Source organism: Aotus nancymaae, unplaced genomic scaffold (assembly GCF_030222135.1).
Source record: "Aotus nancymaae isolate 86718 unplaced genomic scaffold, 86718_ANA_hifiasm-v0.15.2.pri h1tg000029l, whole genome shotgun sequence".
NCBI classification, from domain to species: Eukaryota; Metazoa; Chordata; class Mammalia; order Primates; family Aotidae; genus Aotus; species Aotus nancymaae.
The window spans coordinates 85,558,429-85,585,994 of NW_026988442.1; the positions used below are offsets into that span (position 1 = coordinate 85,558,429).

The following is a 27,566-nucleotide window of genomic DNA, read 5'->3' on the forward strand; positions in this document are numbered from 1 at the left end:
AACTTCTGGCCTCTAGTGATCTGTCTGCCTCGGCCTCCCAAAGTGCTGAGATTACAGGTATGAGCCACAGTGCCCAGCCTACAATTAACATTTTAATTTAAAACATTGTATTTTGGATTAATAACAATTTAATGTCAGTAGTACACGTAAACTTTCCTTCTGTAGAGCTTTGTCTCTCTCCCACTTCGTGCTGTTTTTCTCATACAAAGTATGTCTCTATGCATTGTATGCCCATAAACATAGCTTTAAAATTTAGAAGAAACATTTTTCAGTATTCCCATAATTTCACCCAGCTTTCACAAAGATCTGCAATGCACTTTCCTTTTCCTATATAATGGAAGGAAGTAATTGAGTCTGCTGCACCAATCTGGTTCTTTCCCTCAAATTTAGGGAAATTAGGGAAAGCCTTATATTGGAAAGTTAAAAATGAAGAAAATAATGTTTCTTGCCAGAAGGACTATTTTCTTAAAAGTAATGATGAAGGGTTTTTTGTTTTGTTTTGTTTTTTGAGATAGGATCTTGCTCTTTCTCCCAGTCTGGAGTGAAGTGGTTTGATCATGGCTCACTGCAGCCTCAATCTCCTAGGCTCAAGTGATCTTCTCACTTCAGCCTCACAAGTAGCTAGGACTGTAGGTGCATGCTACCACACCTGGGTAATTTTTTTAATTTTTTATAGAGATACAGTCTCCTGTGTTGCTTAGGCTGGTCTTGAACTCCTGAGCCCAAGTGATCCTCCTACTTCAGCCTCCCGAAGTGTGGGGATTATAGGCATGAGCCACTGCATCTGGCCTAAATGTAATAAGTCTTTATGCTACTACTGAAAAAAATGAATGTCAGAATAGACTAGTGTACTTGTGAAAATAGTACCAACTGGGAATTTGGATAATATGATAAAAACCCAAAAGGAATTTTCCCTTTAAAACTTCTAATGGAAAAGAATAAAAACATCTTGGGGCTGGGCATGGTTGCTCACACCTGTAATCCCAGCACTTTGGGATGCTGACGCGGGTAGATCACCTGAGGTCAGGAGTTCAAGACCAGCCTGGCCAACATAGTGAAACCCTGTCTCTACTAAAAATACAAAAAATTAGCTGGGTGTGGTGGCACGTGCCTGTAATCCCAGCTACTCGGGAGGCTGAGGCAGGAGAATTACTTGAACCTGGGAGATGGAGATTGCAGTGAGCTGAGATCATACCATTGCACTCCAGCCTGGGCAACAAGAGTGGAACTCCGTCTCAAAAAAAAAAAAAAAAAAAATCTTGGATGTGACCCTTGAAAATATTTTTCATTTGCCCTTAAAAAATTTATCGTGAAATAAATACATATAGAGAGAAAAGTCTCTAAAACATACAGTTCCAGTTTGAGTATCTTTCTTCAGGTTAAGAAATAGAAATTACTACTTTTTTTTTTTTTTTGAGACAGAGTCTCACTCTGTCGCCCAGGCTGGAGTATAGTGGCGTGATCTCAGCTCACTGCAACCTCTGCTATCCGGGTTCAAACAGTTCTCCTGCCTCAGCCTGCCTAGTAGCTGGGATTACAGGTGCCTGCCACTGTGCCTAGCTAATTTTTGTATTTTTAGTAGAGATGGGGTTTCACGTTCAAGGCTGGTCTTGAACTTCTGACCTCGTGATCCACCCACCTCGGCCTCCCAAAGTGCTGCGATTGCAGGCATAAGACACTGTACCTGACCAGAAATTACTACTTTTTTAGAAGTTCTTCTTGTGTCTTAATCCAACAGTAGATCTACTGTTATGAATTTTGTCAAAAGTTTGGTAGCTTTGCCTTTTACATTTGAATCAGGCATTAATTTATATAAAGTGTGAGGTAGACATCCAATTTCAATATTTTTTCTAATGATTAACTGTCCCAGCATCATTTATTGAGTAGTTTGCTTTTTCTCATTGCTGCATAGGTTTCTTTTCTGTCAGAAATCATATTTGTGGTATGTGTATGTTTATTTCAGGACTTTCCCTAATGGTGGTGATATCTTACATAAGTACCATGCAGTAATCCAAAAAGCTGGACCAGACACAATAGCTCATGACTGTAATCCCAGCACTTTGGGAAGCTGAGGCAGGTGGATCACCTGAGGTCAGGAGATTGAGACCAGCCTGGCCAACATAGTGAAACCCTGTCTCTACTAAAAGTAAAAAAATTAGCTGGGTGTGATGGCACGTGCCTGTAATCCCAGCTACTTGGGAGACTGAGGCAGGAGAATCGCTTGAACCAGGAAGCTGGAGGTTGCAGTGAGCCGAGAACGTGCCACTGCACTCCAGCCTTGTGACAGAGCAAGACTCCATCTCAAATAAATAATTAAATAAAATATAAATAAATAAATCCAAAAAGCTGATTGGCATAATAGGTAACTAACTAGACTACAAATCGTACTCAAGATTTCACCAGCTTCTGCAAACACTTACTCATCTTGGAGGGAGTATATCTTTTTGTGTAATTCCTGTGGCATTTAATCACATGTATATGTTTGTACAAGCAGCATCACAAACTCTTAGATTTGGTTTACTATTTTGTTTAGGACATTTAACTTGATGTTCCTGAATATAATTGTTGCCTAGCAAAAGGGGCTCGCTGCTCATTGTGCTAGAAGCCCATATTAGAATGCTGATTTTTGAGAAAAGAAAAGATTTATATTGCAAGTCAACTCACAAAGACAGGAGTCAAGCTCAAATCTTTCTCCGTGTGCTGGCTTCAAGGCAATATTTTTACTAGAAAAAGTTCAGGGAGTATATTCTAGTAGGTGATTGGTGGAAGGAAAGGAGAAGCCTGGAAAACCCTTGGACATGCACAGTTGCCTCTTCATGTTACTTCATGTGTTGCATGTGCAAATTCAGAGGTAGTTAGTATGAAATATGCAGTGGAAATTGAGGCTGTGATGTCAGCAGGCTCGTCCCGTGCAAATTCCAGTTGGCCATCTTGGTTCCAACCAATTTCATCCAGTTTTTTCTTGATCTCACAAACAGAAGGAGTTTCAGCAAGTTGTTTCGTATCTGCTATCATACAAACTCAATAATTTCTGTTAGTTACTGGTTTCTTACTCTTTGGGACACAGATTCAGTTTCAACTTTTCAGCAAGTTGTTTCTTATCTGCTGTTCTATAAACCCAATAATTTAGTCATTGGTTTCTTTAGCTCTTTTAGGCACAGTTTCATAATTGGCTTATAGTCTTTCTTACTTGTACTATTTAACCTGGTTAATTCTAGTCTCATAGAATGAGCTGGTAAGGGAATGCTCCTCATAGAATGAGCTGGTGAGGGAATGTTCTTATTTTCTCTCTTTTCCTTCCCTCTCCCCCTTCTGAAGAGTTTGTGTAGAATTGGAATGACCTGTTGCCTGCAAGTTGGGTAGAAACCTTCTATAAATATAAGTGTGCCGTGTTTTTTCTTAATGGGAAAATTTTAAATTGACTCAATTTATTTAATGGTTATTGGTCTAATCAGGTTTATTTCTCCTTGAGCCAGTTTCTCTAGGTATTTATTAATTACATTTTTCCATTTTTCTGTATAATTATACATGGTCTTATTTATCTGAAGCATCTGAAATTTCTGAAATTATTTCTCCTTTTTTGTTCATTTGTGTTGTCTTTTTCCTGGAGGGATCTATTTATTTTATCTTAAAGAATCAGTGTTTTACTTAAATTTGCTGGTATATTCTATATGTTTGTCCTTACCTGCGAGGCAGATTGATATATAACGTGAAAACAAAGCACAGTAACAAGTTAAATGAGTCTTCATTTGTTAACAGCTATTGTAGCAGGATAATCAGTTATTTCACTTTATAAAGTATAAAGATAAAGTAAAAAAATTATAAGTATTTAAGTTTTATAGTTTATGTCTATATAAAATGGGATGGTTGAGCTGAATTACTTGCTTATACCAGATTATACTTTTTTATTTTCCCTTTTGAATATTTGCTTATTTATAGATTTTACCCCCTTACCAGTTTGCAAGTTCTCAATCGCAAGACTTATTTGATAGTTAAATAAGTCTTCCTGGATGAAGGAGCAATAGTAATATACCATTTAAATTATATCATTGGCATTTTAGTTTTCTGTGGAACAAATTACCGGAAAATAAAGATACAAATTATGAAATGGTTTTTGCAGACAAACTTAAGGCAGGAGAAGTGTTTTATCTGATGTTAGCCATGAAAATTTCAGTAACAACAGTACCCAAGTATGTATAGCATGTGTGACCTTCAGATAAACAACATCCTAATCTAAAAATGTAGTGGTGTGATAGTAAGCAAGGAAGGATTGTTCATTTTTTGAATCTTTGACTCAAAGGTGTCACAGTGCAGGAGTTTTTGTTTTTTTATTTTTATTTTTTTATAGATTCAAGGGGTATGTGTATAGTTTTGTTTTACATGGGTATATTGCGTGATGCTGAGGTTCTGGCTTCTAATGATCCCATCACCCAAGTAGAGAACATAGTACTCGTTAGGGGGGTTTTTTTAACCCTTACCCCTCTCCCTGCCTTCCTCCGTTGGAATCCTGAGAGTGTTTATTGTTCCTGTCTTTGTGTGTACCTGGTGTTTAGCTCCCACTTATAAGTGAAAACATGCAGTCTTTGTTTTTTGTTTTTGTGTTAGTTTGCTTAGGATAACGGCCTCCAGCTGCATCCGTGTTGCTGCAAAGGACATGATTTTGTTCTTTTTGATGGCTGTTCTATTTGTTCTATTTCCTGTTGTGTGTATACCACGTTTTCATTATCCAGTCCACTGGTGATAGGCAGCAGGGCTGACTCCATGCTTTTGCTATTGTGAATAGTGCTACAATGATCATACAAGTACAGGGTCTTTTTGGTAGAATAGTTTCTTTTGGGTATATTCTCAGTAATAGGATTGCTAGGTCAAATGGTAATTCTGTTTTTCATTCTTTGAGAAATCTCCAACTGCTTTTTACAGGGGCTGAACTAATAATTTACATTCTCACAAACAGTGTGTAAGTGTTCCCTTTTCTCTCCCTCCTCCCCAAAAGTAAAATCTATCTAATTAAATGTAGATTCATTGATTTTTAAATTCAATGTGTTATATAGTCCATGACTATTGTCATTTTGAAAAACTGTCCCAGGTCTTGCCAGTGGGAACCCTGTCAAACTATATCCTGTGTGCTATGTAACCTGTCCCCTACCCTTTGAGCATGTTTAAAATTCTGTCACAAGAGGTTCCATATTCATTTTGCACCTTCTTTGCCTTAGCCCTGTGATCAGCCATTTCTTTAAGAGTCCTGACTCCTGTTAATTAAAATGGTGTTTAGGAGCCAGGATCTGAGCACTAGGTATGCTGTATGCTCATTGCTACCAGGAATGTCATTGCTTCTAGACTCAGTGGACAGAGTTAAAAAAAAAAATAGATATAGATGTTTAAATCACAAATTCATGCCAACACTCTAACTCTCAAGTGAATACCCAGGGTTCTTTACACTCCCCAATTCCTTATTCCTATCTCCTTTCTTCTCTGTGAGAAACATGGCTTCCATTTGGATAATATGTGCTAAACAGTTTCAGAATTGCTATACCCATACAACTGTCAACAAAAAATCTACTAAGTAATGTTCAGCATTTCTTCATGGTTCTCCTTTTTAGACTGAGAGTATACAGTCGAAGTATTGCACTTAAAATTTACTTGGATTAGTTCCTTTTCCCTCTCAATGTGATTATGGTATTTATTTGGTAGTTACATTTTAATTTTTCTAGATATTGCCTGATCCTCCTTCATTGAGGATTCTACATTGGACCAACAGAGTAGGTGAGTGCTCATTACCTCTCATAGCTTCACCAACAAAGGATCAAGAAACACTGGGATTTTTGCTAATCTGAGAAATAAGATATGATATCAAAGTATTTTTTTATTTTCCTTAGAGCTTTATTGAGGTACGCTTGGTACAATAAAGTGCATCTGTTTAAAGCATTTGAGTGTGGACACACACCCATGAAACCAACATCATAATCAAGATTCATGATGGATATGTTTGATGTAGTTTTCATTTAAATCCCTCTCAGTAGCATATTTGTATGTTTAAGAGCCATTTGCTTTTATTCCATAAATTGCTTGTTCTTATCTGTAGCCGCCCTGCCCCGTCCCCATTTTTAAACAAGGCTGTTAGCCTTTTTCTTCTCTACTTTTAAGAAGCTTTTTATGTCTATTAGGGATATTAACTCTATGTAAGCTGCAAAAAATATATTTTCAGTTTCTCACATTTTACTTTGCTTTTAGTATTCTTTGCTATGCAAAAGTTTTAAAAGTTTTTATATAAGCAGATTGCTTAATATTTTTCTCTTTAATAGTTTCTGGAATTTAATAGAGTTTTCCTCACTGTTGCATTTTAGAGGAATTCAGCTATCCTTGCTTCCAGTACTGTATGAGTTAATTTTCTTATATTTGAATCTCAGATCCCATTTTGAATGTTGGTATAAGATATGAGTAATGAATTCTAGTTCTATTATTTCCAGATGGCTTTCCAATTATGTCAGTCTCACTTTCAAGAAATTCATCATGGTGCTGAGGCAACTGTATGTCCACATAGAAAAGGATAAAACTGTACTCTCATCTCTGACCTAAATTTATTTGTTTATTTTTAACTTTTATTTTAAATTCAGGGGTACATGTGCAGGATGTGCAGATTTGTTTATATAGGTAAACATGTGCCATGGTGTTTTGCCGCACAGATCATCCTGTCCCCTGGGTATTAAGCCCAGCATCCATTAGCTATTCTTCCTGATGCTCTCTCCATCCCACACACCTGACAGGCCCCAGTGTGTGGTGTTTCCCCTGCCTTGTGTCCATGTGTTTTCATCATTCAGCTCCCACTTATAAGTGAGAACATGTGGTGTTTGGTTTTCTGTTCCTACGTTAGTTTAATGGCTTCTAATTCCATCCATGTCCCTGCAAAGAACATGATCTCGTTCCTTTTTATGATTGCATAGTATTCCATGGTGTAAATGTACCACATTTTTTTAATCCAGTCTGTCATTTATGGGCATTTAGGTTCATTCCATGTCTTTGATGCATGGTGCTGCAATGCACATACATGTGCATGTATCTTTACAATGGAAAGATACATATTCCTTTGGGCACATACCCAGTAATGGGATTGCTGGGTCAAATGGTATTTCTGCCTCTAGATCTTCGAGGAATTGCCACAGTCTTCCGCAGTGGTTGAACTAATATGCATTCCCACCAACATTGTAAAACATTGCCTTTTCTCCCCAGCCTCGCCAGCATCTGTTGTTTTTTTGACTTTTTAATAATAGCCATTCTGCCTGGTATGAGATGGTATCTCATTGTGGTTTTGATTTGCATTTCTCTAATGATCAGTAATATTGAGCTTTTTTTTTTTTTTAATGTTTGTTGGCTGCATATATCTTTTGAGAACTGTCTGTTCATGTCCTTTGCCCACTTTTTAATGGTTTTTTTTTTCTTATAAATTTGTTTAAGTTCCTTGTAGCCTCTGGATATTAGACCTTTGTCAGATGGATAGATTGCAAAAATCTTCTCCTATTTTGTAAGTTGTCTGCTCATTCTGCTGACAGGTTTTTTTTTTTCCTGTACAGAAGCTCTTTAATTAGATCTCATTTGTGAATTTTTGCTTTTGTTGCGGCTGCTTTTGGCATTTTCATCATGAAATCTTTGCCCTTTGAGCACTTTTAAAATTCTGGCACAAGAGGTTCCATATTCATTTTGTACTTTCTTTGCCTTAGCCTTGAGATCAGCCATTTCTTTAAGAGCCTTGACTCCTGTGTCCTAAATGGTATTGCCTAGATTTTCTTCTAGGGTTTTTATAGTTTTGGGTTTTACATTTGAGTCTTTAATCCATCTTAAGTTTTGTATATGGTATAAGGAAGGGGTCCAGTTTCAATTTTCTGCCTATAGGTAGCCAGCACCATTTATTAAATAGGGAGCCCTTTCTCCATTTCTTGTTTTTTGTCAGGTTTGTCAAAGATCAGATGGTTATAGGTGTGCTGTCTTATTTTTGATTTCTCTATTCTGTTCTATTGGTCTTATGTGTCTGTTCTTGTACCAGTACTATGCTGTTTTGATTCCTGTAGCCTATACTGTAGTATAGCTTGAAGTTGAGTAGCATGCTGCCTCCAGCTTTGTTCTTTTTGCTTAGGATTGTCTTGGCTATTTCAGCTCTTTTTTGGTTCCATACAAATTTTAAAGTAGTTTTTTTCTAACTCTGTGAATGATGTCAATGGTAGTTTAATGGTAATAGCATTGAATCTACAAGTTACTTTGGGCAATGTGGCCATTTTCGTGCTACGGCTTCTTCCCATTCATGAGCATGGAATGTTTTCCCATTTGTCTGTGATCTCTCTGATTTCTTTGAGCAGTGGTTTGTAGTTGTCCATGCAGAGGTCTTTCACATCCCTTGTTAGCTGTATTCCTAGGTGTTTTATTCTTTTTATAGCAGTTGTGAATAGGAGTTAGTTTAAGATTTGGCTCTGTGCTTACATATTGTTGGTATATAGGAATGCTAGTGATTTTTGCACATTTTGTATCCTGAGACTTTGCTGAAGTTGCTTATCAACTTAAGAAGCATTTGAACTGAGACATGGAGTTTTTAGATGCAAGACATTTCATCTGCAAACAAAGATAATTTGACTTCCTGTCTCCCTATTTGAATACCCTTTCTTTCTTTCTCTTGCATGATTTCCCTGGCCAGAACTTCCAGTACTATGTTGAATAGGAGTGGTGAAAGACAGTATCCTTATCTTGTGCCAAATTTTTTTTTTTTAGACAGAGTCTCACTCTGTCACCTAGCCTGGAGTGCAGTGGTGCAATCTTGGCCCACTGCAACCTCCGCCTCCTGGGTTCAAGTGATTCTCCTGCCTCAGCCTCCTGAGTAGCTAGGAGTACAGGCACGTGACATCACACCCATGTGGCAGTTTTTAAAGGGAGTACTTCCAGCTTTTGCCCATTCAGTATGATATCAGCTGTGAATTTGTCAAAAATGGCTATTATTTTGAGGTATGTTCCTTCAATACCTAGTTTATTGAGCATTTTTAACATGAAAAGATGTTGAATTTTATTGAAGGCCTTTTCTGCATCTATTGAGATAATCGTGTTTTTTGCCTCTAGTTCTGTTTATGTGATGAATCACATTTATTGATGTGTGTATTCTGAACCAACTTCTCATCCTGGGGATGAAGGCAACTTGATTGTAGTGGATAAACTTTTTGATGTGCTGCCGGATTCAGTTTGCCAATATTATTGAGTTTTTCTTTTTTGCATCAGTGTTCATCAAGTATATCGCCCTGAAGAAAACTTTTTTTGTTGTATCTCTGCCAGGTTTTGATATTAATATGATGCTTGCCTCATAGAATGAGTTAGGGAGGAGTCCCTCCTTTTCAATGTTTTCGAATAGTTTCGGTAGAAATGATACCAGCTCTTCTTTGTACCTCTGGTAGAATTCTGCTGTGAATCCATCAGGTCCTGGACTTTTTTTTTTTTTTGGTTAGCAGGCTGTTTATTACTGCCTCAGTTTCAGAACTTGTTATTGGTCTATTCAGGGATTCCCCTTCTTGGTTCAAGCTTTGGAGGGTGTGTATCTCAAGGAATGTATCCATTTCTTCTAACTTTTCTAGTTTATTTGCATAGAGGTGTTTATAGTATTCTCTGATGGTTGTTTGTATTTCTGTGGGGTCAGTGGTGATATCTCCCTTATCATTTCTGTTTGTGTTTATTTGATTCTTGTCTTTTCTTCATTAGTCTAGCTAACAGTTTATCTATTTTGTTATTTTTTTTTTCAAAAAACCACCTCCCAGATACATTGATTTTTTTTTTTTTTTTTGAAGGATTTTTTGGTATGTATCTCTATCTCCTTCAGTTCAGTTCTTATCTTGAGTATTTCTTGTTTTCTGCTAGCTTTGGGGTTTGTTTGTTCTTGGTTTTCTAGTTCATTTAGTTATAATGTTAGGTTGTTAACTTGAGATCTTTCTAGCTTTTTGATGTGGGTATTTAGTGCTATAAATTTCCCTCTTAACACTACTTTAGCTGTGGTCCAGAGATTCTGGTACGTTGCCCGTTCTCATTAGTTTCAAAAAACTTCTTGATTTCTGCCTTAATTTTATTTTCCCATGAGTCTTTCGAGAACAGATTGTTCAATTTCCATGTAGTTGTGTGGTTTTGAGTGAATTTCTTAGTTTTGAGTTGTAATTTGATTGTGTTGTCTGAGAGACTTGTGATTTCAGTTATTTTACATTTGTTGAGAAGTGTTTTACCTCTGATTATGTGATTGATTTCAGAGTAGGTACTGTGTAACAATGAGAAAAGTATATATTCTGTTGCTTTTGGGTGGAGAATTATGTATTTATCTATCAGGTCTGCTTAATCCAAAGCTGAGTTCAGATCCTGAATATCTTTGTTAATTTTCTGTCTCAGTGATCTAATATTGTCATTGGAGTTTTAGAGTCTCCTACTGTTACTGTGTGGGAGTCTGCGTCTCTTTGTAGGTCTCTAAGAACTTGTTTTATGAATCTAGGCGTTCCTGTATTGGGTGCATATATATTTAGGATAGTTAGCTCTTTTTGATGAACTCTTTACTGTTATGTAATGTCCTTTGTCTTTTTTGATCTTTGTTGGTTTAAAGTCTTTTTTGCCAGAAAATAGGATTGCAATCCCTGCTTTTTCCTGTTTTCCATTTGCTTGGTAAATTTTCTTCGATCTTTTTATTTTGAGCCTATGTGTATCTTTGCACATGAAATGAGTCTCATGATGACAGCATACCACTGAGTCTCATTCACCTTGAAATTCTGTGTCTTTTAATTGGGGTATTTAACCCATTTACATTTGAGTATTGTTATGTGTGAATTTGATCCTGTCATCAAAGGATTCTGTCATCAAAATAACTAGATGCTAGCTCGTTATTCTGCAGACTTGTTTATGTGGTTGCCTCAGAGGGTCATTGACCTGTGTACTTCATTGTGTTTTTGCAGTGTCTGGTAATTGCTTTTCCTTTCCATATTTAGTGCTTCCTTCAGTAGCTCTTGCAGGGCAGGCCTGGTGATGACAAATTCCCTGAGCATTTGCTCATCTGAAAAGGATCTTATTTCTTCTTCGCTTAAGAAGCTTAGGTTGTTTGGTATGAAAATCTGGGTTGAAGATTCTTTTTTTAAAGAATATTGAATATTGACTCTCAATCTCTTCTGACTTTTAGGGTTTCCATGGAGATATCTGCTGTTAGACTGATGGGCTTCCTTTTGTGGATGACCTGGCCTTTCTTTCTGGCTACGCTTAACATTTTTTTCTTTGATTTCAACCTTGGAGAGTCTGATTATTGTGTCTTGGGGTTGATCTTCTTGTGGAGTATCTTACTGGGGTTCTCTGCATTTCCTGAATTTGATTTTGGCCTGCCTTGCTAGGTTGGAGAAGTTGTCCTGGATATATCCTGATGTTTGTTTTGCTAACTTGGTTCTGTTCTCCCTGTCTCTTTTCAGATACCTCAGTCAGTCATAGGTTTGGTCTATTTACATAATCCTGTATTTCTTGGAGGTTTTATTCATTCCTTTTCTTTTTCCCCTTCTATTCTTGCCTACCTGTCTTATTTCAGAAAGGTAGTCTTCAAGCTCTGAGATTCTTTGATACAGAAGCATTTTTAGTTGTGAAGTTCATTTTAAGTTTTTCTTTTATCGATACTTTTGGTGTCATTTCTAAGAATACTTCACCCCACCCAAAGTCACAAAGATTTTTTTCTTCTATATTTTGTTCTAAAGTTTTACAGTTAACTCTTAACACTTAGGTCTCTTACCCATTTTGATTTAATTTGTGTGTATAGTGTGAGATATGGTCTAAATTAATATTTTTGCATGTGGGTATCTGGTTGTCCTAGTTCCATTTGTTAAAAAGTCTGTCTTCTGTTGATTTATCTTGTCAAAAAGTCTTATATCATCAAAAGTTCCTTATATTCTGTAATACAGACTCTCAATTCTGTTGTAGATTTACCTGCCTGTCTTTGTGCCAGTATCACCCTGTCTTGATTACTGTTGCATTATAGTACTCAAATTCAGTAGTGTACATTCATTTTTGAAATTGTTTTGACTATTCTAGCTGCTTTGACTTTCATAAATCTTAGGATTGGCTGGTCAATTCTATAAAAAAAATTGCTGGGATTTTGATAGTGAATACATTGAATTTACAGATCAGTTTGGGGAGAAGTCATCTTGAATTTAATGTTCCAATATGTTAACATTAAAAGTCTTTCTATTTAGATCTCCTTTATAAATGATTTTCAGTGTACAAGTCATACATATCCTTTATTAAATTTATCCCTTTTGATGTTACTATGAATGAAATTGTCTTCATAATTTCAGTTTCCTATTACTCATTGCTCATGTATAGATATACAATTGATTTTTCTTATATTGATCTTGTATCCTGCAACTTTGTGGAACTTATTTATTTAGGTTATTTATTTAACCTTACTTATTAAGGTTATTTTTCTCCCTTAGGTTTTCAATTGGGAGGCCAAACCAGTCCCTTTTACTCCATTTTGGCTGGGAGGAGAAGTCTACCCAAAGGGTTGTGAGAGATGAATAAAGCCAGTTGAGCCAAAAACTTTCTCATGAGTCTTTTTTCAACAAAGACTTTGTTAGTATAGTCCCTCAGTATCCATGGAGAATAGATTCCAGGACCTCCCTGAGATAACAGAATTCTCAGATGCTCGAGTCTCATATGAAATGGTGTCGTGTTTGCATGTAACCTACACACATCTTCCCATATACTTTAAATCATCTCTAGATTATGTAGAAAACCTAATACAATATAAATGCTATGTAAATAGTTGTTAAACTATATTGTTTTTTATGTGTTTTTAAAAATTTTTTGTTTTTGTTTTATTTTTGATTCATGGTTGCTTGAATTCACAGATATGGTGGAATTTGCAGATACAGAGGGTGAGCAGTGTTTTAAATTCTTCATGTTAAATTTCTTGGTCTAAGTAAATGTTCTATTTCCATTCCAGCATTCCTCTAAATACTGATTTGCTGGCTAGTCCAGACTTATTGGAAACAACCATTGGTGAAGTATCCGGGGCATCTGACATTATGGAAACACTCCAAGCACCAAATGACGTTAATGTAGCCACGAGGCTTCCTGGATTAGGGGGAACTGAAGTTGAGTATGAGAGTAAGTAAATGTTCCTTGATACATCAGTGATACCTTTTTATCTTCCTTTGAAATAAGATATTGAAATCAGTTTCTCCAATAATATATTTTGTACTAGTTCAACTTTTAAATTTAATTCTGAAGAGTTATGACATCTTGCCTTTTTTATTTAAGGAAACACTGGAATATTTAAAATAACATAACAAGTCATGAAATGTGTGTCATTTATAAGACATTAAACATTTAAGAGTCTTCAAACTTGCTTTTTGCTTTTTTTCTTGAGTGCAAATTAAAAAGAAGAAAAGAAGTTTCCTTAAAGATTTTCTAGGGCATAGGATTGAATGATGTTTGAACATCCCATTAGCTCTTAGAAAGTATTTTGTTATTAATGAGAATTATTATTGCGTGGGCCCACAGAAAGAAATAACACAGAAAGAATGCTACTTTAAAAAAAATTGTAGGTTAAAAGGAGACAGTAAGTCTCTCATTGAAAATGGCTATGTATTTGTGAGTTTAGTTTGATATGAAAGCATAGCTTGTTTTTAAACAGCAATTTCCTGTTGAATCTCACTGTAATGCATGTTCATTTTAAAGCAGCTTGTATTTATTTGGCTCTTGCCAATTTGATTTCTATTGCAGGCTAAAATTGGCACTTCATTAAAAAACTCAGAAAATTGCCCTAAGTATGCTGTTGTCTCTGAGACTATAGAATACAGCAATAGTATTTAGTAACTTAGAAATAAGTGTTAGTGAAAAGTCACACAGTGCTTATGGTTAATGGAACATGTTCAAGTATTACTAATAAGTGGTGTTAAAAATTTGTTCATTTCCTAAGTAATCACTACAAACAAATGTTCTGGTACATCATGGTTTTCATTGGCATCTAACGTGTTTAAGTTATGCTTGTTAGTCTCAGGTCAGAGAAATAAGAATTTAATTTATTACACTGGTAATTTCAAAGTAATTTGATTTTTTAAGGTAGTAGTTACTAGATTAAGAAAATATCCCCCATTACTATTTCTCACGTACTTTCGCTGTAGTAATTTATTTTGGATAGTCCAGTTTTGACAGCCTTGCAAGGGACTTCACTTCTTGTTAGCAATGCTTGCTCTTGTTCTACCCTTGCAACAAATCTACACATGTACTCCCTGAACCTAAATTTAAAATTAGGCTGGATGTGGTGGCATGCTCCTATAACCCCAGCTGTTCGGGAGGCTGAGGCATGAGAGTCGCTTGAACCCGGGAGGCAGAGGTTGCAGTGAGCTGAGATTGTGCCACTGCACTCCAGCCTGGGACACAGAGCAAGACTCTGTCTCAGAAGAAAAAAAAATTAAATTAAATTAAAATTTAGAAAAGAAATTTGCTTTTTGTTTCTAGAAAGAATTGAGACATAGCATAGCAAAGCCATCAGGATTTAGATTCAGCCAGAAGCAAGACTGTCTTAATGCAGAGTATTTCCAGGATTTAAATAAAAATAGTCTCCTTTATAGAGATGGCAGTATTGATTTCATTTACTTTCCATTTAATATCTATTATACGAATTCACAAAGTTTAGTTTTTTCAGTGCTGTAATAATGTTGTATTAGTATCACTTACTGCATACATACTTTTTGCAAAATATATTAGCTTAAGGTTTACATGGTAGAATGAACTAGGGATGCTTAGAAAAGATCAAATGAAATAAGGTAACTCTCCAAATATTTGGAAATCTGATACATCAAATAATTAGTTTTATGACACTTTATTGGTGAACCTTGGATGAGCAATTTGCAAGTATAGGGAAACAGCTTGTGCATCAGTAAGGGGAAGTTTTTTTTAACTGTTTATGCAGTGTAATAGAAATAGGTTCCTGGCCAGGCGTATTGGGTCATGCCTGTAATCCCAGCACTTTGGGAGGCCCAGGTGACTGGATCACCTGAGATTAGGAGTTCAAGACCAGCCTAGTCAATATGGCAAAACCCCATCTCTACTAAAAGTACAAAAATTAGCCGGGCACGGTGGCGGGCACCAGTAATCCCAGCTACTTAGGAGGCTGAGACAAGAGAATCGCTTGAACTTGGGAGGCAGAGGTTGCAGTGAGCCAAAATCGCACCACTGCACTCCAGCCTGGGCGACAAGAGTGGACTCTGTCTCAAAAAAAAAAAAAAGAGTTTCCTAAGAGTTAGTGAGCACCTCATTACAGAGTATTAAAGCAGAGCTTGAATTCTGTTGAGGTTGTGGCAGAGGAAATTCTTGCATAAGTGTGGGGGTTTTGTTTATATGACTTAGTTCAGACTTACAACATTTGCTCAAAATCAATCAGTGAGAATAATTAGAACATTTTTATGGTAAGAGTTAAGGTCATCAGTCTTGGTATCTAATTGTGTATTTCATTTTTGTTCTAATGTCAAAATCCTGATTCACATAGGTAAATAGTTACTAAAATAGCTTGTGCTACATGGCAAGATGTTCCTCAGGCAAAAAGAAAAAAGTAGCAGGAAAAGGTTTATTTTAACAACAACAACAAAAGTCTTCCGGATGGAGTAATTTGAAGCATGAGAAAACCATGAGATGGCAATTAAGTAAATGGATAGAGAAGATTTTGAGACCAGTGTTGAATTACTGGTTCTCACCTTTGGTTGTACTTAAAATCACTTGGAGAGTTTTAAAACCTACCAGTGCCAGAATCCTACCTCAAAAGATTTTGTTAACAGTTATTCTTGGGTGAGCCCTGGGAATGAGTGTTTCTTGAAAGCTCTCCACCTGATTCTTAATTTGTAGCCAGGGACTCCACTCAGTTAATTGATGGCCACTTTTAGAATATCCCTTTGACCCAGAGGATATGATTTCAAAGTTTTCTCCTCTGTTTTTCTGATTATATAGAAATTATTAGGCATTCAACATTTTTTGTCAGGTGACAGTGTAAAATTTTATGCTCACATCAAATTAATATCTGCAAATTGAGATTATTTCAGGATAGTTACTTTTTAAAGTCTTCATTTAAGGATGAATCATGCTTAATGTATTATCTTTTCAGTGGTTAGAAGACTTTGTAATGTATTTTGCTGCTAAGAAGAACATTATGAAGACAAAATGCTTATCTTGCATCACACATGATGGTACCAATATATAATATGTTGAATCAGTCAATGAATAAATATATATTCTTCATCAGTTTGTTCCACTTAAATTTAGTTTTAGCCGGTAGTCAGGGCCAAGGAACAAAGATGACCAAGTGTTGAGGTTACACATGAGCCTGGGTTGTGGTTATAAAAGAAAAGGATCATGTCACAAGCGTTCTGTGCCTTTTGAGTCTCTTGGCTAGGTAAACCTTCTGAACCACACATGCTATGGAAATTTCACATCTGCTTGCTTTTTAGGAGTGCTGCAGTTACAGGTTGGTGTTCCTACTTAGGATTAACTCTTATTCAAATGAGTGGACAGGTAGCTGGTTATGGAAAGAAAATATATTTATTTTGTGTTTATCTGGATTATTACTATTAATTGATCATAACTGATGTTGAGAAAACAAAACCAAACCATACCCTCACATAGCTAGCTGTGACAGCCTGGCGGACTGTGATTTTGCCTTTTTTTTTCAGCATTAAAAGACACCTCAGAGAAGATCAAACAGCTTGAGATGGAGAACAGTCCTTTGTTGTCCCCTCGATCCAACATCGATGTTAACATAAACAGCCAGGTATTCAGATTTCCTTTGTGTACACCTGTTATCCAGAGCTCCCGGAAATCTTTTCTTTCCAAAGATACTATTTCCTTTTTTCTTTAGCTGGGTAATCTGTCTGTGCTGAGTTCTTATAAACCTGTTTTCTCATTTTAAAGGATGAAATATATAGATGTTTAAGAGGGAAGGAGGAAAACTTGCACAGCAACATGAATTGTAAGGTGATTTCATGATTAAAAAAAAAACAACAGTCAAGATGACTGTTAAACCTTTTATTTTGATTCACCCAGTCTAGTTGAAGGGCTTGCTGAAAGCCTATTGAAATTATAGAAGGATTTGTTTGAAAGAGAGCTGCTCTGTGCTATAAACAAGAAAGAGAATATAACATCAGATGCTTTAACTTCATCGATCATTCCTTTCTCTACCCTGTCCCCTTTGAATTTTTTTGTTGTGGGGTGGGGGATACATACCAATTACACTGATCAAGCTTCAATTTATAGTTTGACTATAATTTTCTTATTTCTATGTTAAATAACTTATAGGAAGAACTAAAATAAATTGAATGAGGTGGAAATTTTGTAATTAATCATATCAGCTACCAGATGGCCCCACTAAATGGAAGAGTTGATTATAGGTAATGGTCTGGAAATGCCCTTTTGTTTCCTCTACATATAGACAACTGATAACAGGCTGAGATGAATTGTGTTTTTGTTTTAAAGAGGAAAGGAGAACGGCTGACTCACAGTGTTCTTCCATCCTTGGATAACTCACTGGAATTTCTTTAGAGACCAGTATAGAGTAGAAAGTGATTTTCTTCTGTCTTGCACTGTCATTATTAAAAATGTATTTCTGGATCCAAGCCTTTTTTTCCTTTCTTTCTAATGTATTTTTTTCTTAGAAATAGCTATTAGAAGGTGATTCAATTTCGGAAAGGTTTTCCATTTTGTTGACTTTCAGTATTCTGTCCCACTTGTCTGTTTGCTTTCATAGTGTCAGTTTTTTAAAATATCTTTGTAAAGTAGGGGAATGCAGGGCCAGAGACAGAAGGATAAATTGAAAACTTTAGATAAAAGCTTTAGATGATTAATAACTAACAGAAATTTAGTGGAGGACTAGAATGACCCTAAAGAATGAAGCCTGGTGCTGGGTGCTGTGACTCACCCCTGTAATCCCAGCACTTTGGGAGGCCAAGGCAGGTAGTAGGTCAGGTCAGGAGATCGAGACCATCCTGGCCAACATGGTGAAACCCCATCTCTACAAAAAATACAAAAATTAGCCAGGCGTAGTGGAGCGCCTATAGTCTCAGCTACTCAGGAAAAAAAAAGAAACTTTTTTTTTTTTCTTAAAACTTGGCGGTAAGGAGGAGCAGGGGTGGGGGGATCTCAGGATTGGCTGTGCTCAGAGTTCATGGAAATCTGTTGAACAGCTGCTTGTTTCTTTTGTAAAATGCCCTGCATATATTGCTATAATATAACTGACCCTCTGAGGCAGAGAGTCTACTGCATTAGTTTTGAAGCCTTGAAAAGATGAGGAGGAGTGTGGGTTCAGGATAGAAGAGTAAAGGAGCACTATAGGTGAAAGACAGTATGCCATCAGGAAACATTTGGAGGATCACATAGCTAGGAAGAATAACAGTTAATATCTAGTGAGGGTTTACTCTATGCCAGACAAGAATAGAAGGAAGGAGGGAGGTAGAGCAAGATGGCCATTATAACCCTCCAGTGACCATACCCCCAGCAGGAACACCAAATTAAATAACTCTTCATACAATAAAGGACCTTCATAAGAACCAGAAATCAGATGAACCATCATAGTACCTGGCTTTAACATCATACCAAGGAAAGAGGCACTGAAGAGAGTAGGAAAGACAGTCTTGAATTGCTGATGCCACCCTTCCCCTATGGAGGAGGGTAGCCCTGAGAGAGAATCTGTGCTTGGGGGAGGGAGAGCACAGTGGCTATGGGACTTTGTATTGGAACTCAGTGTTGATCTGTCAGAATGGAAAGCAACACAGGGCAGAATTTCGCCAGCCTCCACAGAGGCTACATTTAGAGCAACCCTAGCCAGAGAAGAATCATCCATCCCAGCAATTGGAACCTGAGTTCCAGCTAGACCCACCACTGTGAGCTAAAGTGCTGTAGGATCCTAAATAAATTTGAAACGTAGTCTAGGCCACAAGGACTACAATTCCTGGGCACATCCTGTTACTGTGCTGCGCTCAGAGCCGGTAGACCTGGGGTACACATGACCTAGAGAGATACTAGCTGGGGAGGCCAAGGGAGTGCTTACATCACCCTCTCTTAACCCTAGACAGTGCAGCTTGCAACTCTGGGAGAGACTTCTTCCACTTGAGGAAAGGTGAGGGAAGAGTAAAGAGGACTTTGTCTTGTAGCTTGGATACCAGTATAGCCACAGTAAAATAAAGCACCAAGCAGAGTCCTAATGCCTCCATGTCAGGCCCTACCTCCCAATGACATTTCTACACATACTATGAGCTGGAAGAGAACCTGCTGCCTTGAGGGAAGGGACCCAGTCCTGGCAGGATTCATAATCTGCTGACTAAAGAAGCCTTGGGCCAGTGGTTTTCAGGCAGTACTTGCCGCAGGCCTTGGGCAAGACCTTGTACCATGCTGGCTTCAGGTGTGATCCACCCTTTTCAACTGTGGTGGCCATGAGGAGAGACACCTTCCACTTGAGGAAAGGAGAAGGAAGAATAAAAATAACTTTGTTTTGCAACTTGGGTAACAGCTCAATCACAGTAAAAATGAAGTACTAAGTAGATTCCTACAGTTCCCAACTCCAGGCCCTAGCTCCTTAGATGGCATTTCTAAACCAGCCCTGAGCCAGAAGAGAACCTGCAGTCCTACAGAGAAAGGCACAAGTCTGGCTGGATTCACCACTTGCTTATGGAAGAAACTCTGGGCCTTGAATAAACATCAGTGTTAGCCAGGCAATAGTCACCACATGCCTTGGGTGAGACCCAGTCCTATACTGGCTTCAGGTCTGACTTAGCACGGTCTCAGTGGGTAGCCATGAGGGTGCTTTTGTCATTCCTCCCCACCTCCATGCAGCTCACTGAGAAGAGAGAGACTATGGGAAAAGTGAGGGAAGAGAACAAAAGACTCTGCCAGGGAGTTCTTCAGTCTGAAAGGAAAAGATGTTAATGAGCAATAAGATAATCATCTGAAGGTACACAACTCACTGGTAATGGTATGTACACGAACAAATACAGAATATTATAACACTGAAATTGTTGTGTATAAACTACTCATATCTTGAGTAGGTAATTCAGGGAATTCTCCCGGATCTTACCCAAGACCACCAAGGCTGTATCTCAACAACTCTGCGAGAGTAACAGCCTTACTGGTCATGGGGTTCCCCCTAATGCAGATATGGCTGGAGTGACCAAAAACATATCACAACATTGACTTCCCTTTGAATAACTAGAAAGCCTTCTCAAGACAGACAGGTACAAACAAGGCCAGGCTGCAGAGATTACAATAAATACCTAACTCTTTAATGCCCAGACATCAATGAGCATCCAAGATCATCCAGGAAAACATGACCTCATCAAACAAACCAAATAAGGCACCAGTGACCGATCCCAGATTGACAGACATATGTGACCTTTCAGGCAGAAAACTCAATAGCTGCTTGAGGAAGCCCAGTGAAATTCAAGATAACACAGAAAAGGAATTCAGAGTCCTATCAGATAAGTTTAACAAAGAGATTGAAATAATTTTTAAAAATCAACAGTAATCCTGGAGCTGAAAAATTCAGTTCACATAGTGAAGAATACATCAGTCTCTCAACCACAGAATTGATCGAGCAGAAGAATTAGTGAGCTTGAAGACAGCCTGTTTGAAAATACACAATCAGAGGAGACAAAAAAAGAAAAAATGAAGCATGCCTAGAAGATCTAAAATATAGCTTCAAAAGGACAAATTGAAGAGTTATTGGCCTTAAAGAAGAGGTAAAGAGATGTGGTAGAAAGTGTATTCAAAGAGATAGTAACAGAGAACTTCCCAAGCCTAGAGAAAAAGATGCCAATATTCAAGTACAAGAAGGATATAGAAAACCAAGCAGACTTAACCCAAATAGGATTACCTCAAGATAGTGAATATTCAGACTCCCAAATGTCGGTGTTAAAGAAAGACTCCTAAAAGCAAGAGAAAAGAAACAACACACAAGGGAGCTTCAATACGTCTGGAAACAGACTTTTCAGCAGAAACCTTATGGGCCAGGAGAGAGTGGCATGACATATTTAAAATGAAGGAAAAATTTTATCCTAAAATAGTATATCCACGTTTGAAGGTATCCTTCAAACATGAAGGAGAAATACTTTCCCAAACAAACAAAAGCTGAGGGATTTCACCAGACCTGTCTTAGTTCTTCAGTCTGAAAGGAAAAGATGTTAATGAGCAATAAGATAATTATCTGAATGTACACAAATCACTGGTAATGGTAACAAATACAGAATATTATAACATTGAAATTGTTGTGTATAAAGTACTCATATCTTGAGTAGAAAGGATGAAAGCCTATCAAAAATATAACTACAACAACTTTTCTAGACATGATGTAATAAGATATAAACAGAAACAAGTTGAAAGGGGCGGTGTTGAAGTTAAAGTATAGAGTTTTTATTAGTTTTCTCTTTGCTTGTTGATTTTTTTTTCGATCAGTGTTGTCATCAGTTTAAAATAATGTGTTACAAGGTGTTATTTGCAGACCTCATGGTAACTTCAAAAAACTTAGAACAGATACACAAAAAAATAAAAAGCAAGAAATTTTAGCATACCACCAGAGAAAAGCGCCTTCACAAAAAGGAAGGCAGGCAAGGAAGAAGAGAAGACCACAAAACAACCAGAAAACAGATAACAAAATGGCCGTTTATATTCATTATTCAATAATAATAATGAATATAAATGGACTAAACTCTCCAATCAAAAGACAGTGGCTGAATGGCATTAAAAAAAAAAACCCTTCCACAATCTCATGGAAGCTACTCTTTCTCTTCTCTCTTTCTTTCCCCTTTTCCTTTCTGCCTAAATAAATCACTTTCTGAAAAAAAAAAAAAAAGCCCCAATGATCTGCTGTCTACATGACACACATTTCACCTATACATAAAGACTGAAAATAAAGGGATGGAAAAAGATATTCCATGCAAATGGAAACCAAAAAAAGAGCAGGTGTGGCTATATTTATATTAGATAAAATTGATTTCAAGACAAAAATCATAAAAAGAGACAAAGAAGGTCATTATATATTGATAAAGGGTAAATTCAGCAAAAAGATATAACAAAATAATATATGTACCTAAAACTGGAGCACCCAGATATATAGAGCAAATATTATCAGAGCTACACAGAAAGATATACCTCATACAGTTATAGCCAGAAAATTCAACACCCTATGTTGAGCAGGGGATAGATCATCCAGACAGAAAAATTAACCCCCAAAATTATATTTAATCACTGTAGACCAAATAGACTAATAGACATTTACAGAACATTTTATCTAATGGCAGCAGAACACAGATTCTTGTCCTCCACACACAGATTATTCTCAAGGATAGGCCATATGTTAGGTCACAAAACAAGTCTTGAACATTCAAAAAAATTAAAAGCATTTCCAGTATCTTCTCTGACCACAGTGGAATAAAATTAGAAATCAGTAACAAGAGAAACTTTGGAAACTGTACAAACACATGGAAATCAAATAGTATGCTCCCAAATGACCAGTGGGTCAATGAAGAAGTAAGGAAATTTTTAAATTTCCTGAAACAAATGAAAATGGAAGCAAAACATACTAAAATCTATGGGATACAGCAAAAGCAGTACTGAGGAAACTTTATAGCAATAAGCGCCTACATAACAAAAGTAGAACAACTTTAGATAAACAGCCTAATGATGCGTCTTAAGGAACTAGTAAAGCAAGAGCAAACTAAACCCAAAATTAGAAGAAAAGAAATAATAAACCACCTCTTGAAGTATTTTGGTGGTTTGATGGAGTATTGTTCCTTCCAACTTTGAGGTGCTGTGATTCTAAGAGTCGTCAAGATTCTTCTTTTTTTGATCCTTCGTTTTCTCTGCAACTTAGTCTCTGTGCTTTCTCTTAAAAAAAAAAAAAAAGGTAAAATATACATATATAATTTACCATCTTTACCATTTTTGCCATAGTTCAGTGGTAATAAATACATTTATGTTATTTATTTGTCTCCTTCATTATCCCCTTCCAGACTTCAGTTTTCTCTTTTGTCTTTGAAATCCTTTAGGATTTATGCCGTATCAAGATCTATAGATTTATCAATTACTTTCCTTCCCTTAATTACCTGAGGCAATCCAGAATGTTCTTTATCTTCAAATTTTATTTTAGGAATCAGTTTTTCTTGTTCTTTGATGAGCAGTAATTTGTTTTAAAAGCATAAAGGAGCAACAGAATCTCAGCTGCACTCAGCAAGGACAGTGGGTACAATTAAGACATATGTGGCCTTTAGCAACTAGTATTTTTAGGCTAAAAGATGAAAAGTAGGGCATGAAGAATACTATTCTCTTGACCAGAGGTTGGCAGATTATTTCAGTAAAGGACTAGATAGTAAGTATTTTAGTCTTTGAGAACCTTGTAGTCTCTATCACAGCTACTTAGCTCTGCAATTGTAGCATGAAAGCAGCACAGAGGAATGAACATGGCTGAATTCCAGTAAACTGTTTACACAGTAGGTGGTTGGCCAGATTTGCCCATTGGGTTATAGTTTGCTACAATTTTAGGTTAGGCCCTACAGAGGCTGTTCCCTTTAAATCTGGAGTTCTTCAGATAGATGATTGTAGGAGTGGCTTATGTCTGAAATAAGATATGGCTGCTTAAGACACATGATTTCCTTATTGTCTGAATATGAACTTTCATCAGTTTATTTCCTATTTCCATATAACTATAGTGCATTAGAGTTGATTATAGTATATTTTTAAAATACTAGGAGGAAGTGATGAAGTTGACTGAGAAATGCCTTAATAATGTCATTGAGAGCCCGGGATTGAATGCCCTGAGAGTTCCTCCTGACTTCAAGAGTAACATTTTGAAGGCTCAGGTAGAAGCAGTACATAAGGTAAGCTGCCTTTACTAGATAGCCCTGAAGTGAAAAGAGTGTGGGATGTAGAGAGGTGCCTTCCTCAACTCTAAATTCAAATCAAGCTAGATTAAGGGTGCAGTAGGAGGATTAAAGAAAAACGAGTAAAGATGCTCTGGGTCATACGAAGGCTAAAATAAAATAAAATAAAATAATTTGTATAGAAGTGAGTGTTCAATTTTTGCCACTTTGATAGCCAGAAAGCCTTGTGATTTTTAAAGCTTTATTTCAGTATTAAATGTATGATTTTAGGTCTGTCTTTATCCATTTACTATTCCCCACGACCCATCTACCCTCAATTTGGCTATATGTTTATGTAATTAGCAAAAAGAGTGAGGTACAAGATGAAGAGTTGTCTGTGACATGGTGAAGGAGGGAGTGGGTAGGGACCAGCTCCCATGAGGGATGTGGCAGCCTTGCTCTCAAAATTAGCTTTTCCTTGGCTCTCAGTGACTTTAAAACTTATATTCTGTCCTAAAACCAGGACAGAAGCCTGCCTCACTAAGTCATTTGTCAAATTCTCCTGTTATTGAGAAGATATACTTTACCCATTCTGTCCTCAGGTACAAGCCTTGAAGAGACCTGAGTGGACTTTAGGAATATTGTTATGTTCTTTATCCATTTTCTCCCCAGAATATAAACATAAAACATATTTACATATAAGATAAATATGAAATACAATAGTATTGACTCTCATTTCTATTCTACCACCAACTAGCTTTGAGACTTGGGCAAGTTAGTTAATTTTTTTGAGCCTCATTTTAATTATGTATAAAATAGGATAATAGTAGTACCCACCTTAAGGTGGGATGTAAAGGTGAAATAAGATAATTAAAGGATGCGGAATAGTGCTTGGCACATAATAAGCATTTAGAAAGTGTTGACCCTCAGCCAAGCATGGTGGCTCACGCCTGTAATCCCAGCATGTTGGGAGGCCGAGGCAGGAGGATCACGAGGTCAGGAGTTCGAGACCAGCCTGGCCAACAAAGTGAAACCCCGTCTCTACTAAAAATACAAAAAATTAGCCAGGGGTAATGGTGGGTGCCTGCAATCCCAGCTACTTGGGAGGCTGAGGCAGGAGAATTGCTTGAACCTGGGAGGCTGAGGTTGCAGTGAACTGAGATCGCTCCATTGCACTCCAGCCTGGGCGACAGTGTGAGACTTCATCTCAAAACAAAAAACAAAACAAAACAAAACCCTACAAGTGTTGATCTTTGATAGTTATAGTAGCAGTAGTAGTAATAGTTATCATTTGCTATGGTCTAAATGATTGTGTCCCCCGCAAAATTTTTTTGTTGAAACCTAATCCCCAAAGCCATGGTATTAATAGATGGGGCCTTTGGCAGAACCCCCAAGAGTGGGATTAGTGCTCTTATTAAAGAGGCCAGAGGGAACTTGTTTAACCCTTTAACCATGTGAGGATGCAGCAAGAAGCTGCCGTCTATGAGGAATGGGCCCTCACCAGACACTGAATCTGCCAGTGCCATAATCTTCAGTTTCTCAGTCCCCAGAACTGTGAGGAATAAATACTTGTTATTTATAGGCCACCCAGATGATGTTGTTTTGTTAGAGCAGCCTGAATGGACTAAGAAGTCATTACCTTACATTTCAGTTATCATTTTGGGTCTTTCTGGAGTTGAAGAAGAGAGAAATAACATGAGTAGCCCTAAAGTAAAAGGATTTGATTTTGCAATGAAAAGACCTATACATGAAGATAAATCCAGGACCAGATGCCTTCACTGTGAAATCCACTAAACATTTTTGGAAGAAATATTAGCAGTTCTAGGCAAAGTTTTTCAAAAAGATACAAGAGGCCGGGCGCGGTGGCTCAAGCCTGTAATCCCAGCACTTTGGGAGGCCGAGGCGGGTGGATCACGAGGTCGAGAGATCGAGACCATCCTGGTCAACATTGTGAAACCCCGTCTCTATTAATACAAAAAAATTAGCTGGGCACGGTGGCACGTGCCTGTAATCCCAGCTACTCAGGAGGCTGAGGCAGGAGAATTGCCTGAACCCAGGAGGCGGAGGTTGCGGTGAGCCGAGATCGCGCCATTGCACTGCAGCCTGGGTAACAAGAGCGAGACTCCGTCTCAAAAAAAAAAAAAAAAAAAAAAAAAAAAAGATACAAGAGAGGAAGGAACACTTCCCAATTCATTTTATGAGACTGGTGTCATCCCAATACCAAAACCGGAAAAAAAATTACAAGAAACTACAGACCAGTACTCCTCTTGAACATTAACATAAAAATTCTTAACGAAGTATACTCAACAGTTTATAAGTAGGATCATACATCATGGCCAAGTAAGGTTTACCTTGGGGAAAATGTTGGTTTATCATTCAAAATCCAGGATAGTTGACCATATTAAAAAATACATAAAATTGTCTCAATTCATATAGAAAAGGCATTTTACAAAATTCAACACCTGTTCATGATAAAAACTCTCAGCAAACTAGCAATAGAATGGAACTCCTTCAGATTGATAAAGAGCAAACAAAATCTATAACTAACATCATAATTAATGTTGAAGGGCACGTCCACTGAAATAGTGAAATTAAAGACCGACCATCACTGTATTGGTGATGATGGAGCTCCTGTGGTGTACATACATTGCTGGTAAGAACATAAAACGGTATAAACACTTTAAGAGTTTGGCAATGCATCGAACATATACATATCATCTAACTCAGCAGTTACATTCTTACATATTTGCCCAGGAGAAATCAAAACTCAGGTTAACAGATGTTAGTACGCGAATATTCCTAGCAGCTTTATACAAAATAGCTAAAAACTGGAAAAATTCCAAATGTTCATCAATAGTTAAACAGATGAGCAAATATTGTGATGTATCTATACAATGAAATGTCTCTCTGAATAAAAGGGAATGAATTAGTGATTTGTACAACAACATGAGCAAATCTCAAAGACATCACCATGCTGCTCTAAAGAAGCAGACATAAAAGATAGGTACTGTGATTCCAATGATATGAAACTATAAAGTATAGATCATCCTTTACCTTGAATAAGGGTTTTTTCATGGGATTATGTGGGAAGCCTAAATGGAATATTGAGGCGGGGAGTGGGAGAGATAGTGGAACGGTTACATTACATTGGTTAAACACTTGCATGCCTTTTTAAAAAATTGTATTGAACTGTACTTTTTAAAAAATGAAAATGAGTACATTATTGATGCTGGGTGCAGTGGCTTATGCCTGTAATCCCAGCACTTTGGGAGGCCAAAGTGGGTGGATCACTTGATGCCAGGAGTTTGAGACCAGCCTGGCCAACATGGTGAAACCCCACCTCTACTAAAAATACAAAAATTAGCCGGGTGTGGTGGCATACACATTTGTAATCCAAGCTACTCGGGAGGCTAAGGCAAGAGAATCTCTTGAACCTGGGAGGCAGAGATTGCAGTGAGCCGAGCACTCCAGCCTTGGGGACAGAGTGAGACTCCATCTCAAAAATAAATAGATAAATAAAAAATTTAAAAATGGGTGCATTATTGAGAACCATGTAGTAAGATCATGTGAATTTGTATACCAAATAAAAAATGAATCTTTGATTATTAATTTAGGTATGGGGTATTATTGTACTAGATGTACTGCCGATATTTCCATAGACAAGGTATGATTACCTCTTATTTAAATTGAAGCAAGTTG

The 27,566-nt window shown here is 37.2% G+C and overlaps 1 protein-coding gene across 4 annotated transcripts in view; it reads left to right on the plus strand.

Annotated features, from left to right (window-relative positions):
• Positions 1 to 27,566, plus strand: part of EPB41L5 (erythrocyte membrane protein band 4.1 like 5) — a 141,117-nt gene that overhangs the window by 85,857 nt on the left and 27,694 nt on the right. For all 4 annotated transcript variants that reach the window (XM_012468373.2, XM_012468374.2, XM_012468376.2 and 1 more), the window contains exons 17-19: positions 12,977 to 13,140; positions 16,701 to 16,798; positions 23,757 to 23,885. In XM_012468373.2, the coding sequence (XP_012323796.2) occupies positions 12,977 to 13,140; positions 16,701 to 16,798; positions 23,757 to 23,885 (391 nt within the window). The remainder of the gene's footprint in view (positions 1 to 12,976; positions 13,141 to 16,700; positions 16,799 to 23,756; positions 23,886 to 27,566) is intronic.